Genomic DNA, 13649 nt, shown 5'->3' on the forward strand with positions numbered 1-13649 from the left:
TTATGTACTGATTAGGAGTGTTTCACTGTGCTGTGAATCCATAGCATCCCAAGTAATATGTGTGTTAAAGAATCCCCTCTAAAGAGCAGATACGTAATAGATGTCTAAAACCTCAGCAACCCAAAGACCCAATCTAAGGAAAACTGTCCTGAATTAATAAGGTCAGTGCTTATTCTATTTCAAGGCAAATTGTTAAATTTATATCTTGGATCTAACATGTGAGGGCAACATGCCTAAGGATACTGATTCTTGTTTCCAGTATGTACAAAATACTTTCAAAGGAATCAAATGGGGAGGCTGGGAGCTGTCAGTTGTTAGCTCAGTGATTCCTGCCATTTATATGGAACCAAGTTTAGCACAGCTGTCTTGAACTTACTATTTTAAAATTTATCTTAAAGCTTGTGCAAATAGCACTAGGTTTGAGTTATTTAGACACATTTCATTCTTGAGAGTAAATTGGTTGCCGTCCCAGCTGGAGATAGGAAACCTGTCAAAAGTACTGTTTGTTTGTGTCATTATTCAGCTGGACACTGCCCAGGTTACATTGCAGAGAAGCAGGGTGTGTTTGTGTGTGTGGACGCTTCCCTTCTGCAGAAGAGGCAAAACAGATGCTAAAAACCACAGCATATTATCAGTGTGTAATGTAAGGAGTGTGTCATGCTCATGCCTTGGTCACCAATTAAAATATAGTTTTAATGAACTCTCAACTTTCTGATGTAGTGCAGATGTAAACATATTGCTTCACAGTCTCTAAAATAAATTCAAAGCCTTTAATAGTTGGTCTGATGGCTCAGGAAATCTGTGAATGTATGAGGTATATACATATAATCTTTCTGAGAACTGGACTTGGATCAGAAAATTTGCTTTGTCTTCTGCCTCTCCACAGTTCAGTGTCACGTAACAGTGTGTATCCTGAAGAGGACCAAATCCTGGGTCAGTGCTACAGACTAAACCCAGTCCTTTGTGGGGGATGCTATTGGGAGACTGAGGCACTGGTTAGGTCAGTGCTGAGAGAACTGACCTGTTTCCCCCGGGGTTGTATGATGGATGTTGGGCACAGCTGCATCTTGCTTGCAAGAGCAGGTTAAAAGGATTTAGTTCCTTCATGCCTTGAGTTACCAGCTTTGATGGGGAAATTCTTATACTGGCTCAGAAAGTGCCACACTAAAGCATGGTCTGTTATAGTATTAGTGGTAAAGATGAGGGGTGTCTTGTGACTTATGATAAAAACAAGATCTTTTAAAAGAAAATTTTAACAAGAACAAATTACAGGTTTTCTACAAATAAGAGCATTCAGAATTATGCTACTCTTATCAGTTTGAGTTTGTTCAGTAATAACACATTTAAGTGGATGTCGTTGCTGGTTTGATGTGGAGTCCTTGTACTGACCTAGGGACCATGTGTCCTCTTGGGTTACATGCTCCCACAAAATAACTTAGTCAACAGGCCATGCTTGCTGAGTTCTGAGCAATAAATCACTGCACTGAATTATAGTATGTGCAGCTTCAAGATAATGTTTTTGTGACCTTTTGCTTTCAATAGTACCATTTTGAGCATCACTGCTGCTAAAATTCCTATTTACTTATTTTTTTCTTTAAGCTTTCCAAGGGTACTTAAACAATCTCTGTGATGCTACTGATGGATGATTCATGTTACATTAACTTTTCAGCTCTCATGGGTAGGAATGTATTGTAAGTGGATTTAGGAAAAAAAAGGGATTTTTTGGGTTTGTAAAAGATGGCTTGTTGTTGTATTGGTTTTGTTCTTGATACTTAAATGCCCCAGCATGATCACTCTTCAGTGTTTTGTGCTGTAATTCTGAAAGTTTTCAAAAACAATTCTAAGAATTTTTTCTGGTAAAAGCAAAAGTTGAAATGCATCTATCTCTATGTTGCTTTTCTATTGATATGCTGAAAAAGACTTAACTCTTATTTTAAGAAATGACTATTCTAATTATAGCCAAAACATTGCATGTTTGTGTTGAGTTCGTGGAAAAGTCCTAGACTCAAAAGACAGGAAATAAAAGTGGATGATAGTGGATCCATTAATGAGAGTGTTCCCTCGCTCTATAGTTCTAAATGAGAAACATGCTTTCATACATAACCTTGGGAGATATTAAGACAAAAGTGCATTTTGTTTCCCTGTCTGGAGCTGGAGAAAGCAAAACAATATCAGTAGTTATCTGGTAACTGTGACATGCATGCCTTTAGTTTTCCCAGGCTGGCGTCACTAGAGTTAGTCTGGAAAAAATCCAAAAAGGGAAGCTGAGTTTCATTCAGCTTATTATCTGGTTATTATGATGTAATTATTTTAAAAATACTTTGAAGGCCTCATTTTAGACTCTTGTCATTATGTCATTCAGATTTTTGAGCTGCAAAAGGCTCCCCTCGACTTACAAGTGCACCTAGGTCTCATTCAACTCAGTGACGCCAGCAGCTGGGACTGAAGCAGGCCTGGCAAGCCCTGGGTGCCGATGCTCTGGTTCCATGCACGTCGGAAAGCCTGCGTGCAATGTCCTCTCAGAGACAGGACCTCGCTGTGAGACCCAACACAGTGTTAGAGATCTTTGATAAAGGAAAACTCCAGTCAATTTCCACTACCAGGTGATGATTCCTTGAACACAGAAATTAAATAAAACTGAGAGAATAGATACAGGAAAAAAAAAATTGAAAATTAAAAACTACTCCGTTCCATGTTCATGACATTTTTAATACTCATCTTGCTAATATGCAGAACAAGGACTATTGAATTTCCATTCATTAGCAGCCAACAAGATATGAATGAGTATTAACTTCAAACAGAAACTTGATTTATAACAACATCAAGTTGTGCACTTAAAAAATAATTACAAATCATTTTAAAAAGAAGAGTAACAGTGGAAGCAGTAATGAATATAAAACATGACTGATTAGGCTTAAAACATAGCTTCAAGTATTCTATGGCATTTCCTTAGACATTTGTCTCATCTGTTTGTGCAATACCCATCTTTGCATAGTAAAGAAAAATTGGTTAAACTCCAGCCTTAAGTAATCTTTTTCTTTGAACATGCACCTATACAGCTGTTAATTTGTCTAGCAGACTCCTCTTTTAGGAGCATCAGATCAAATCATAAGATCATGCAGCAAACTGGAATGAGCTATACAGTTACCACAGTTTCTTGTCCAGCCGAGTAGGTAAATAATGGAGCAAATGTAGAGTGGATGAAATGGAGGCGGAGTCAACCCAGTCTTCTTTTGATGACACTTTGCAATGAACAAAGTAACACTAAACGGATATGCACTTCCCAAAGCACAGCAAAGGTGGGATGTAGAAAATCAACACCTAACAAACCCAATTTTTTATCTACTGCCACGGGAAGCACTTCATCCAGTACCTACTCTGAGCTGCGTTGTCACTTGTGTTGTGCACACACGGGGCAGAAAGCGAATGTGTTCTTCCACATACACACAATGGCTGATGAGTGAAGCATAAATTCAGTCAAGAAGTTGTAAGTCCTATGAAAGGGCTGGTGTAAATAAAAAAGTTACTCCAGCACTGAACATATGTTCATAGTAGTTGGGGACCACTGTGGTCTAATTTAAAACATCACATCACACACTAACAATGTTGTTTGTGAAATGCTTCTTCAAGGTTTATTACACAGGTAGTTTATGTATATCCAGTTGATTTTACTTATTTTTATTTTTGGTAACCACTAGTGTTCCTGTTCTGGGTTATGCTTGTTTTGGAAGCAGAACCCTAACAAAGTGGGATGTTATGAAGCAAAGCACTTTTAGATAACCATAACATAGTTGCAAGTATTTTTGCCATCAAAGGATTGTCACTAATGTCATTTTGCTTGAAGCCAGGTAGGAATTTTTCAGAATAAGATTTATAATTCATAGAAATGTCAACTACCTGTGTGCAGCACCTTTAACTCATAATGTAGTTGTGTTAATGTGATTATGTTAAAGCTGATTAAAAATATTTAATAATAACTGACAAGCAAAACAATATATTGTAGCTCTCTTGTGAGACTGTTGAATTGAACATTATCATAATAAGAAAAATAACTGAAATGATGTTTTCTAAGTCACAGGAAATCTGCAGCATTTTCTTAATGTTTTGGCTCTTAAAGCTAACTTGGGTAACGGATTTCACTGAACAAAGATGGAGTATGTAATGTAACTGGGCTTCTGTTGTTACTAATATTCAACCTTTAAATTACAGCCAAAATTACAAAAGTTTTTAATTCTGATTATCAGACGCAGCAATTAAATTTTCAGGTCACTTCACTTACACAAACCAAATTACCTGTTTTAAGCCAAGATGCAAAGGATGAGCCAGACTGGACAGCTCTATACTTTTAGGGAGGCCTAGACATCTGCCCATACCTTTCTCAAGGCAGATGCAGCCAGGCTAGCCTGGTTCCTGGGGCACGGTACTGCTGCCCAGGACTTCTCTGCAAAAACTGCTCGTATACAAGGTGTATCTAAAAGTAATAACAACACACAACCCCCTGAAATTACATGGCATTCTGTACACGTTGTGATGGTAGCTGGCTATCAGTAGCCAAGGGTCAAAGTATTAATCTTGCATTAAACTTTGAAAAGTGAGATGCATCAAAGAGATACAGGGAGTGAGTTAGAAATGTCAGTCACCTTTGCAAGTTGCTTTGAGTGGATGGGCAGAAGGCAAGAGAAGAATAACTCATTCCAAGCTTTTAACATTTTGTGAGTATTTTAAGGCTTATTTAAGTTTTTATTTTACAGGAAAAAAACTAGCTACACTTAAAAAAAAAAAAAAAGAGCTTGGCACTTCTGTGATTATCTTGAGAGGGTGTTACTTATCCTATATATTATGGAAAAGTCTGCATAAGAGCCAAAAAAAGTAATCCAGACTTATAGTCAATACATAGATATGCATTTATACATTTTAATTGTTTTTGGTTTCAAGCATACAAACTTTAGATCACATCTGTTTGGTGTCAGAACTCCCTGCATCTGCATGCTATTACTGCCTTTTTTTGAGCAAGCCCAGAACATCCGCTGTACAACATGCTACAGAAAAAAAGGGGAGGAAAAAAAACCCAAAACCAAACCCAACATCAAAAATAGATTTACATAAAGAATAGAACCTTTTTATATGGAAATTCTTTTCTCTTTTATATATATATATTTATATATAATCTGTGAAAATGATACATCAAAATCTTATTTCCATATTTACACTTTTTCTTTCTTGGAAAAATTCCATCCATCATTCACTAGCTTCCATAACTAACAGACTCCTGACCTAGGAGACCAAAACAAGGTGGACAGCGAGCTCACGGAGCAGGGAACCCTCAAGTCCAGCAGCAGAATGCACTGCATGGCTGGAAAAGCTATCGAAGCCTGGCACTGGCTTCCCAGTGATTTGTATTTATTGGGCTGCAGATTTTGCTTGGGGTCAGCTTGCTAACTTGGTTGTTTGTATGTGAGCCATGCAGGTTACCCTTTCAAAATAAGCTCCTCATGCCACTGGAGTTTGATAAGAAAAAGGAAGTCATGCGAACTCAAGTGAAGTTAAGAGTGCCAGCAGGCTGGGAAAAGAATCTTCTGCTATTCCATTATTTTGGAGCAGTTCTCTTATTGCACTTGGTCTGTGTGTCTCCTTTGTTTGAGGAAAAAAAAACACCTGATTTTGAAACAGTTTGCTTGTAACACTTGTCAGTTAATGTTAACAAGAGAAAGGTGAAGAGAGGAAGTATTTCCAACTTATCTCCAAAAAGGACAGTGTTCTACCAACTCAAATTCCAATATCTCAATATTGTGTTTAGTTACTGTTTCTCAAGTTCTTCCTTACAGATTTAGTTCCTGTGCAGCTACAGTGAAGACATCATACCCAAAATCCAGTAGTGCAAGAAAGAGCTTTTTGAATGGCATCTCTTCAAATAGGGCCTTGTTGACTTGGATCGAACCTTCGTTTTTTGACATTTCTTCCAGATTGCATCAAAAGGAGATGAGAACAGAAAAATGCAAGACATTAGTTAGATATAGCAAGAACAAAGTCATTGCTAAGGTCATAGTAAAGTAAAAGGCTCACACTGAGACAGTTTAACCAGTAACTTTTCCAAGGGCTAACTATTTAAGGAATTTAGTTGCATGCTTTCTGTAGCATAATATCAAGTACTGGATTCCTTATGCAGTTTAAAGATCATACTGGCATACAGAATACAGTTAATTCTGTAGTACTTTAAGTGGTGCTCTAAATTTGTAGAAACTTTCAGCTCCCAGTAGCACATGTTTCCCCAAGCCAGGAATGTACAACTGAAAAGAATGAGTCATAAGTGCCAGGACTGGAAATACGTCAGTCCATGGAGGCTTGAGTTCTCAGAGCAAGTGCCCATCTCTGGCTACACCAGAATTTAGTTTATGTAATCCAGTGTGACAAAAAAGTGAGTGCCTCTGTGAGCTCTTACCACACTATTGACCATAAGTGAATCTTAGTAAGGTGCAAAATATAGCAGAGACATTGCATTCGAAGGAGACTGGACAGTTTTGTTAATTGTGTTATTAGAATTGAATGTTAACAGCGAACAGCAAGCTGGTGATATCCAATCTCCTGCGATGTTGATGTCCTATGTCAAACAGCAAGACATAAGGAAGCAACAACAAAAGTTGGGTGCAACCTCCCCAGTATCTGGCTTTATGTGGGGCATCAAGCAAGGGGCTCATGCATTTAGTTTTAACATTGGGCATACACACCACTACCGCCACCAACCCAACATGCAAAAAATACAGAACAGGAATTCATAAATTCCCTGAAGATACAGACCAACCCCTGGATTTTCTATTTTCTGCAGCCCTGCTAACCACTACCATTGCCACAGTGTTTATAAATATTCTATACACAAGGTTTGTCTGGTGGTTTTAGAGACTAATGGATGTATGCAAAGACAACTTATTTTTGAAAAGTCTTCCAGAGGCTAGTGGCTCTTGGCAATCCTTTGTTTTGTTTTTTATTCCTTGGACAACTGTGCCTAGATTTTTGTAAGATGCTTGTTTAAATAACTGGGGGTTTCTGAAAGAAGATCACTGTATTCATCTTCCAGTCATTTCCCCTCCAGGAGTACTGTACTAATGCTCTTTTTTAATGAGAATGACGTTACTTCAATATCTCAATCCCTCCCCCTGTGTACTACAGGTAAATTTAAGATGACCAAATTTTTTTTTTTCAGCCCAACTTGCAGAACTGCATGGTAGGAAGTATGAATATAATAGAACTTGGTTGAATGTGAGTTAAAGACTGCTGTGTGTCTGCTCATCCTGCCAGTTTCAATGGGAAAAAAATGTGTCTGCTTCTCTTCCCCCTCCCCCCTTTTTAAAAGCTGTCTAGCATACTTGAATTCAAGCACTACCTATCAACAACTAACTAGTCATCCTTTTAAATCAACAACATATGTGAAAAATCCAGATGATGTAACTTTTCCTCCTACTCTACAGAAAGTATCATATTCCAGTTTGCTTGAAGAGGATGTCATTAGAATAGATGCTGAATTATGTTCTGTTACCTGAGCTTATTTTAGTTGAAGAAATGGGCTTTATAAGTCTTAGAACAAGGTGCAGAGGACAGATGCTATGCTAGTTTCCCAGTACAACTCTGTAACAAAACTCTTTGTTTTTTATCCTATCAATTCTTTTCTAATCTCACATCTCCACAAGTGCGGTATTCCAGCACAAACCTTGCCATGCATTCTGTGTCCAAACCATATATTTACTCATTTCCTAGTTTTATTCTGCAGAAATACAGAGTTTGAGGAATAAGATACTGACCAAAACCACTGCCTTTCTTCACTTAGGATATTCTGCTAACAATGTTATATGAGAAAGAAACATGTGAAGAACTAGAATAAGAGCCTGAAATATGGAACATGAGATACAGTGTCAATAAGGGAAGGTAGTACAAAGCTTTAACAAGACCCTGCCACATCTCTGTACTGCGATTGTAGCACTTCAGGGGTAGGCAGTCAGGTGTTACCCTGCAGGAATCCAAATTCTATTCTGATTCCCTGACCTGCTTTAACAACTTTGTCCTGAATTATCGACCATTATAATACTAAAAGGAAGACAGTAGTCTTATTTACTTAAATTGCCAGATAGAACAAGTTTCTGTCTTTCCCAAGAAAATTACAATAAAAGGAAACTAGGTAAGTACCAGGTCCTGGATATTTGCACCTCTTTATAGCTACATGTTCTAGTACTGCAATGTTCCTTCCAGTATGCTTCAGTTAAAAGATAAGGTGGGGCAGAAGAGTCCTCTATAGGAGGATACATAGGAGAATAATGCTGCTTCCTAGTTCTTTGATGGTTTATGTGGAAGATCTTAGAATATAAACTTATTTTTTGCATTAAATTTTAATGCCTCTTTAAATAATGAGGGTCAGCCTTTCAGTCTGTAATCCAACCAGGAAAAGAGTCTCTAACACAAAGAAAATTATAGGTGATTCTGCATCAAAAGTACACCATGGTACAGGACATCACTGCCTTTCTAACATGGTCATCTTTACAAACAAAAAATATTTCAGAAAAGAAAAACTGGTTTCAAAAAAGGCTGAATATATCTAAGAAATACCTTGCTGCAATCTGATGTGGTTTTTTTGTGCAGCTAACTGGGAATAATGTGGTCACAAAGTACATTACTTGCAAATGTATGCCTTTGTGATCACATAAATACAAAGCTTTATTTAAGTATTTAAAGATTTATTCAAAACCAGTATTTTAACCATGTTAACTAGCTAATGTTCTCATAGGCATTCCTAAATCATGGTTCAAGTGTTGAAGAGCTTAAATAAATGAACTTATGCTACAAAATTGATTCAAATTAACAGAATGAGGGACTAAAATTAGCAACTTAAAATAAGACATTGACCTTCCATTTATTCTAGTAGACTGGAAAAAAAGTGAGACAATACCTCATTTGATTCTAATGCTGACATCTGTGTAGTGATGACTATGGCCTACGATTCATATTGATGGTAATGCTGGTAAGGGACCAAAACCTCTTTCCTCACAATGTTGCCACCAGCATTTCACTGCCTTATCTTGTGGAAACCTTTAGGGTTTAAATGCAACTGCACAGACCAGTTAAACCTTGGCATCTGTTATATCTGGATAAGTCTTTGGTTCCTCCATTAATCTTCCATTAAAGGAGCAGAAAACCCTTTGGCTCTTCAGCTAAGAACAATTGCTGGAAATAGAATTGTGCCTTCAATCAATTCTCTATCTGCTGCTTTTGTATTCTGCTATAACAAGAGGCAGCTTTTCATGTGCACTGCCACGTTGCTTTTACTAGCATTGCCTGTTGGTGGTGGTATTGTTTTGTTACCAGAATTGCTTTAATACTGTTAATGTCAGTAACAAAAGCATTAATTAGCTTATATTATTGCAGTAGCTCAGCCGAAGTCAGCGATATATGCTAGAAATAAACAGTGTAGGCCCCTCAGCGACTCTAATGGTAAAAGTGTCCTTCCTATATTAAACACTGTATACTGAAACCTTGCACAGACTTGCTACACCAAAATTAACTTCACATTTCATGAATGCTGTACTTCTGTACATTACCTGGCAGAGTTCAGCAACAGGTAGGACTCCCTTACTGCTGTCTAAACACCAACAGTTTTAAAAGTACTATGCAAGGCTCATCTGAAGTAAAATCTACTTAACAAGGTTTCCACACACAGCTGTTAACTCTAAGCCACCTGAAATGTGTAATGAGGCTCTATGCCTCCTTAGAAATGTCATTAACTTTTTTCTTTCCTATTCTGTCCACACATTAACTTGATGACAAAAACTAACCTCAGATTCACTCTTGAAACTGGATTTGTTTTTACTTTGTTGATTTGTTTTTACTTTGTTTCTCCAAACTTGCATCAAGCCTTCTTTTACACTCCCCCTCCAACCCCCACCCCCTCTCAGTTCATGAACAAAGTTTTGCTTAGTTGCAGCTTACGTTTGATATGGACTTGACACCACAGTACCGTATGTTCATATGAACATCTGATAACCTGTGAAACAGAAATCACATCTCCCAGTTTGTAAAGCATTAGCTACCTTCTCTCATATTTGCAGAGACTAAACATATCACTTGCTTAAAAAGGTAAAGTTAAAATCCCTCTTTATTACCCTCATCTGTCCCTCCAGATCTATCTGAAGCCAAGTAGCAGGGGGTCTACATCTGCTAACCCTCTTTTGTGTATAAACCAAAAAGCCTTTCCAACTCCCCTCTGACCCCCAGAAGAAACATGCACTTCAAGCTGTGAGCTAGGCCAGGCCAGTGTATTTGAGGTTCTGCTACAGAATAAACAGTTGTATCTTGCTCTTGTGAGAGTAAGAGCTTCAGGACACGTTTCCAATACAGATCATCTATAGGGGCAACAAGCTTCTTCATTTGGGCAAACGAATGATACCAGGATGCAAAGCTGAACACTTGTGAGAGCAGATTGAGAGGTGTGGAACACAAAGAAGAAATAATCAATGACATACTGTATTGTTTCAGACAGGGAGGGATTCTTTTGCTGATCTGTTCATCCAAGTTGGAGCTGTGTCCACAGCCAGCCTGCTTGCAGCTGTGGGCAGGGGCTGCAGCTCTGATGCATGAGAGCAAAGGTGGTCAGGATACAAGATGGCTTGGAAAGATTCAGAGGAAGAAACTGACTACATCTCTATTTTAATGACATGTATTATGTTTTCAACAAACTACCTCGTGCAATACAAATGTATTATTTAGGGATGAGCACTCTGTTTCTGCGAAGTCTATGAGTTGCTGAGTAATAGACATACGTCTCTTACAGCAGAAAACTCATCCAAAAATATAGGCTGACATTTATTTTTTCCAACAAAATTTAGCTTGGTTAATTCCCACAGGAACTCACAATATCCGTGTTTCTAATATTACTGCTTTAAATGTGCGTGCATTGTTGTTCTCAATATACCAAAAATTTTAATCGAAATGTTAATGCAAGCCTTGCAGAAAATGTGGCTGTATTTATTAAAAAATCTAATTGCAGTGAAGTGCAGGGAAAAAACCCTCTGTTCTGCAACTTACTGAAATTTTTATGTATTGTTTATATGCTCTATTTACATTAAAAGACAACTAAATTATTTTACTGCTTATAAATATGGAAAATCTCAGCCATATGAGATACAGTGCAAAAGATATAGGACTACCTTGTTTAGAGCTGCCCTGTAGTAACTTCTAAAAATTGGAGGCTGACCTAGTGGTATTTATTGTACAACTAAGTAGATTGGATTTATTTAACTAAGAAGACATACGAGAAAACAAAACCAAACCTCAACCACAACAACAAACCCAGCAGCTGAAGGTAGGTCTGTAGTCAGGAACTAAAAAAGCTTTTGAAGATCATACACTCATGCTCACAGATGGATGTTTTGGTGCATTTTGTATTTACTCTTTTCTTACTAAAACAAAGGAGAAGCAGTGAATCCCAGGGCTGCTGCATGCAGTGCTGCAGGTCTTGCCAGTGTCAACTGGAAGCACAGGGAATGTTACTTCCCTCAGAGCAAGCACTTGGAGAAAAATGAATGAGGCAGGTGGTGAGTCTTTCTGAGAACACCTAGAATGGCAGGCAGTGCAACAGGGAGGGAGTAATTGCCTTGTCCAGGAGACAGGACAAAGCCTGTTTGCTGTTTTCAGCAGGGCTGAATGAGATTTTGAAGTATTTTGCTTCCACATGCATGCTTAATTAAGGCCAGCTGAACCTTTGAAAATATAAGAGTTTAAATTGGAAGTAAACATTTTCAGGTGACTTTTGAAAGTGAATTACCAGATAAATATGACCTGATCACTAGATTCTACTTTGATAGTGGCCTTAATCAATTAGGGAGTAATTTTTTTCTTCTCAACTCAGACATGAAATATGAATAGAGACTACAGAAAAAAATTTTTAATTATTATAAAAACCTCCTTGAAGAATTATGGTTTATTGTTTAATCATGGCTTAATTTCAATTCCTGTTATTGAATAGAAATAGCAACTTGAAATGCCATGAGAAATTACTTGTGCTTAACACTTCCATGATTTGTAAGGTTATAAAGTGAGATCCTTTTTATCAAATATGGACCATGCATGGAGGTAGACTGGACCCTACAAAAAAGGCAAGAATTAAATACCTTTGTACAAGACTCCCTTTTTGCTTTAACAGTCACAAGCAGAATGACTAGTATGTTACTCCTCATAGTTATAATACACACTGGACTAGAATTGGGAGAGAAATGCTTTCATCTTTCTGGAAACAGCTCAAGATTTAAAAATGTTCTCTCTACACTTGATTTTTTTTTTTTAAAGTGTACTGAGAATAAAAAAATAATCAATAACCACTAAAAAGTTAGCTCTGGTACATTGAGTCAACACATTTGTTGCTGAAAACTACTCTGCTACTGCCACTGCTGACCATTTACATGACATCTTTAATTATGAAAAAATTGAGCTGTTTGAAAGTACTACTGCATTCAAAAGAAACACTCCTCAAGACATGTATCTTTTGGGGGTTTTTAACCACTGCAGTCAGCTTCTGAGCACAACACTACTAAGTGGAGGTGAAAAAAAGACCTTGCTTCCTAAATCTTAGCTGAGTTAATGAAAATTAAATTAATTATTTTATTGTTGTTCAACTTTGCACCCTGATAACATCTGCCACTTTCAAATCCATTTCCTCCTCTTGTTCAGCGTGTGTGTAATTTTTTTTCTTGTTTAAAGCAGTTTGTTAGAGTTTGGGGGACAGGCTTAACTTGGAAATCTTGTAGCAGGAACTCAAAATTTAGTGATGTAAGCCAGAAATAGAAATGCCATAGCCACCGAAGAGAAGACATGCGGCATTGCTTACTTAAAGCCCCATCCTGTCCCCCCAAGGACAATTGCTGCTACCAGGATGGCACCAGCGATGGAGCCTATTATAAGATTGGTGGCACTAGGACCTGTGATAAAGGATTATGGTAAGACACACATAAGAACCAACGACTTTATTCACGTCATGTGAAGCATCTGAAGGGTAGTCAAACAATTCAAGGAATATAGACAGCACACAAGGTGATGCCTCTAGACAATCTCAACAAGCCCAACTTAACTTACTCTTCTTTAACAATAGGAATGAACAAAGCTGTTGGTCTCTGCATTGTGCTATGCTGACTTCTACTAAAGATAAAAATCTAGTATTAGACAGTGAATTCCATTGTAACTTACTCCATTATCTGGTGAACGAACAGTCAGCTGAGGACACTAAGATATTTGTGAGTAATCCCTTTACTTAAAGGAAGAAGTATGAATGCTGTATGTTTTAAGACTGCAGCAAATTAGAAAGAAAAAAAAAATCAAAAAGCCCTGTCTTTTTTCATGGAGCTTCTGAAAGGTGTAGATTTTTTAATGTGAGCTGAGAGCATTCAGCACCACTTGCTAATCATAATCCAGACTCCCTACAATTACATCAATGCTAAATTTACAAACAATTGTTTGACAAAAGCAAAGGATTATATAATAGGGAACAAAAGTTTAAATAAAAGCTGTATTCCTCCTAAGCTTTCCAAACATCAAAGCATCTCTTCATCATCCTCAAGAAGGTACTAAACAACAAAGTGGGGAAGGGTGGAGCAGGAAAAAAGAGCAACAAAAAGAAG

At 37.5% G+C, this 13649-nt stretch overlaps 1 protein-coding gene and 1 long non-coding RNA gene across 8 annotated transcripts in view; both read right to left on the reverse strand.

The window, feature by feature from the left end:
* Positions 1-2688: 2688 nt before the first annotated feature.
* ADAM23 (ADAM metallopeptidase domain 23) overlaps positions 2689-13649 on the reverse strand; it is a 72547-nt gene continuing 61586 nt past the window's right edge. For 3 of the 7 annotated variants that reach the window (XM_032693477.1, XM_032693480.1, XM_032693478.1), the window contains one exon: positions 2689-5956. In XM_032693477.1, the coding sequence (XP_032549368.1) occupies positions 5908-5956 (49 nt within the window). In that variant the 3' untranslated portion in view covers positions 2689-5907. Of the gene's footprint in view, positions 5957-9969; positions 10025-12858; positions 12954-13649 lie in introns of those variants that run through there. The other 4 variants (XM_032693476.1, XM_032693479.1, XM_032693482.1 and 1 more) reach the window with 3 other exon arrangements.
* LOC116789548 lies at positions 6947-9961 on the reverse strand. The gene is made up of 2 exons (XR_004358074.1): positions 8732-9961; positions 6947-8674 (listed from the first exon to the last, which is right to left on the reverse strand). It is a non-coding gene; the product is annotated as an uncharacterized LOC116789548 (long non-coding RNA).

The sequence above is a fragment of the Chiroxiphia lanceolata genome, chromosome 7, assembly GCF_009829145.1.
Source record: "Chiroxiphia lanceolata isolate bChiLan1 chromosome 7, bChiLan1.pri, whole genome shotgun sequence".
NCBI classification, from domain to species: Eukaryota; Metazoa; Chordata; class Aves; order Passeriformes; family Pipridae; genus Chiroxiphia; species Chiroxiphia lanceolata.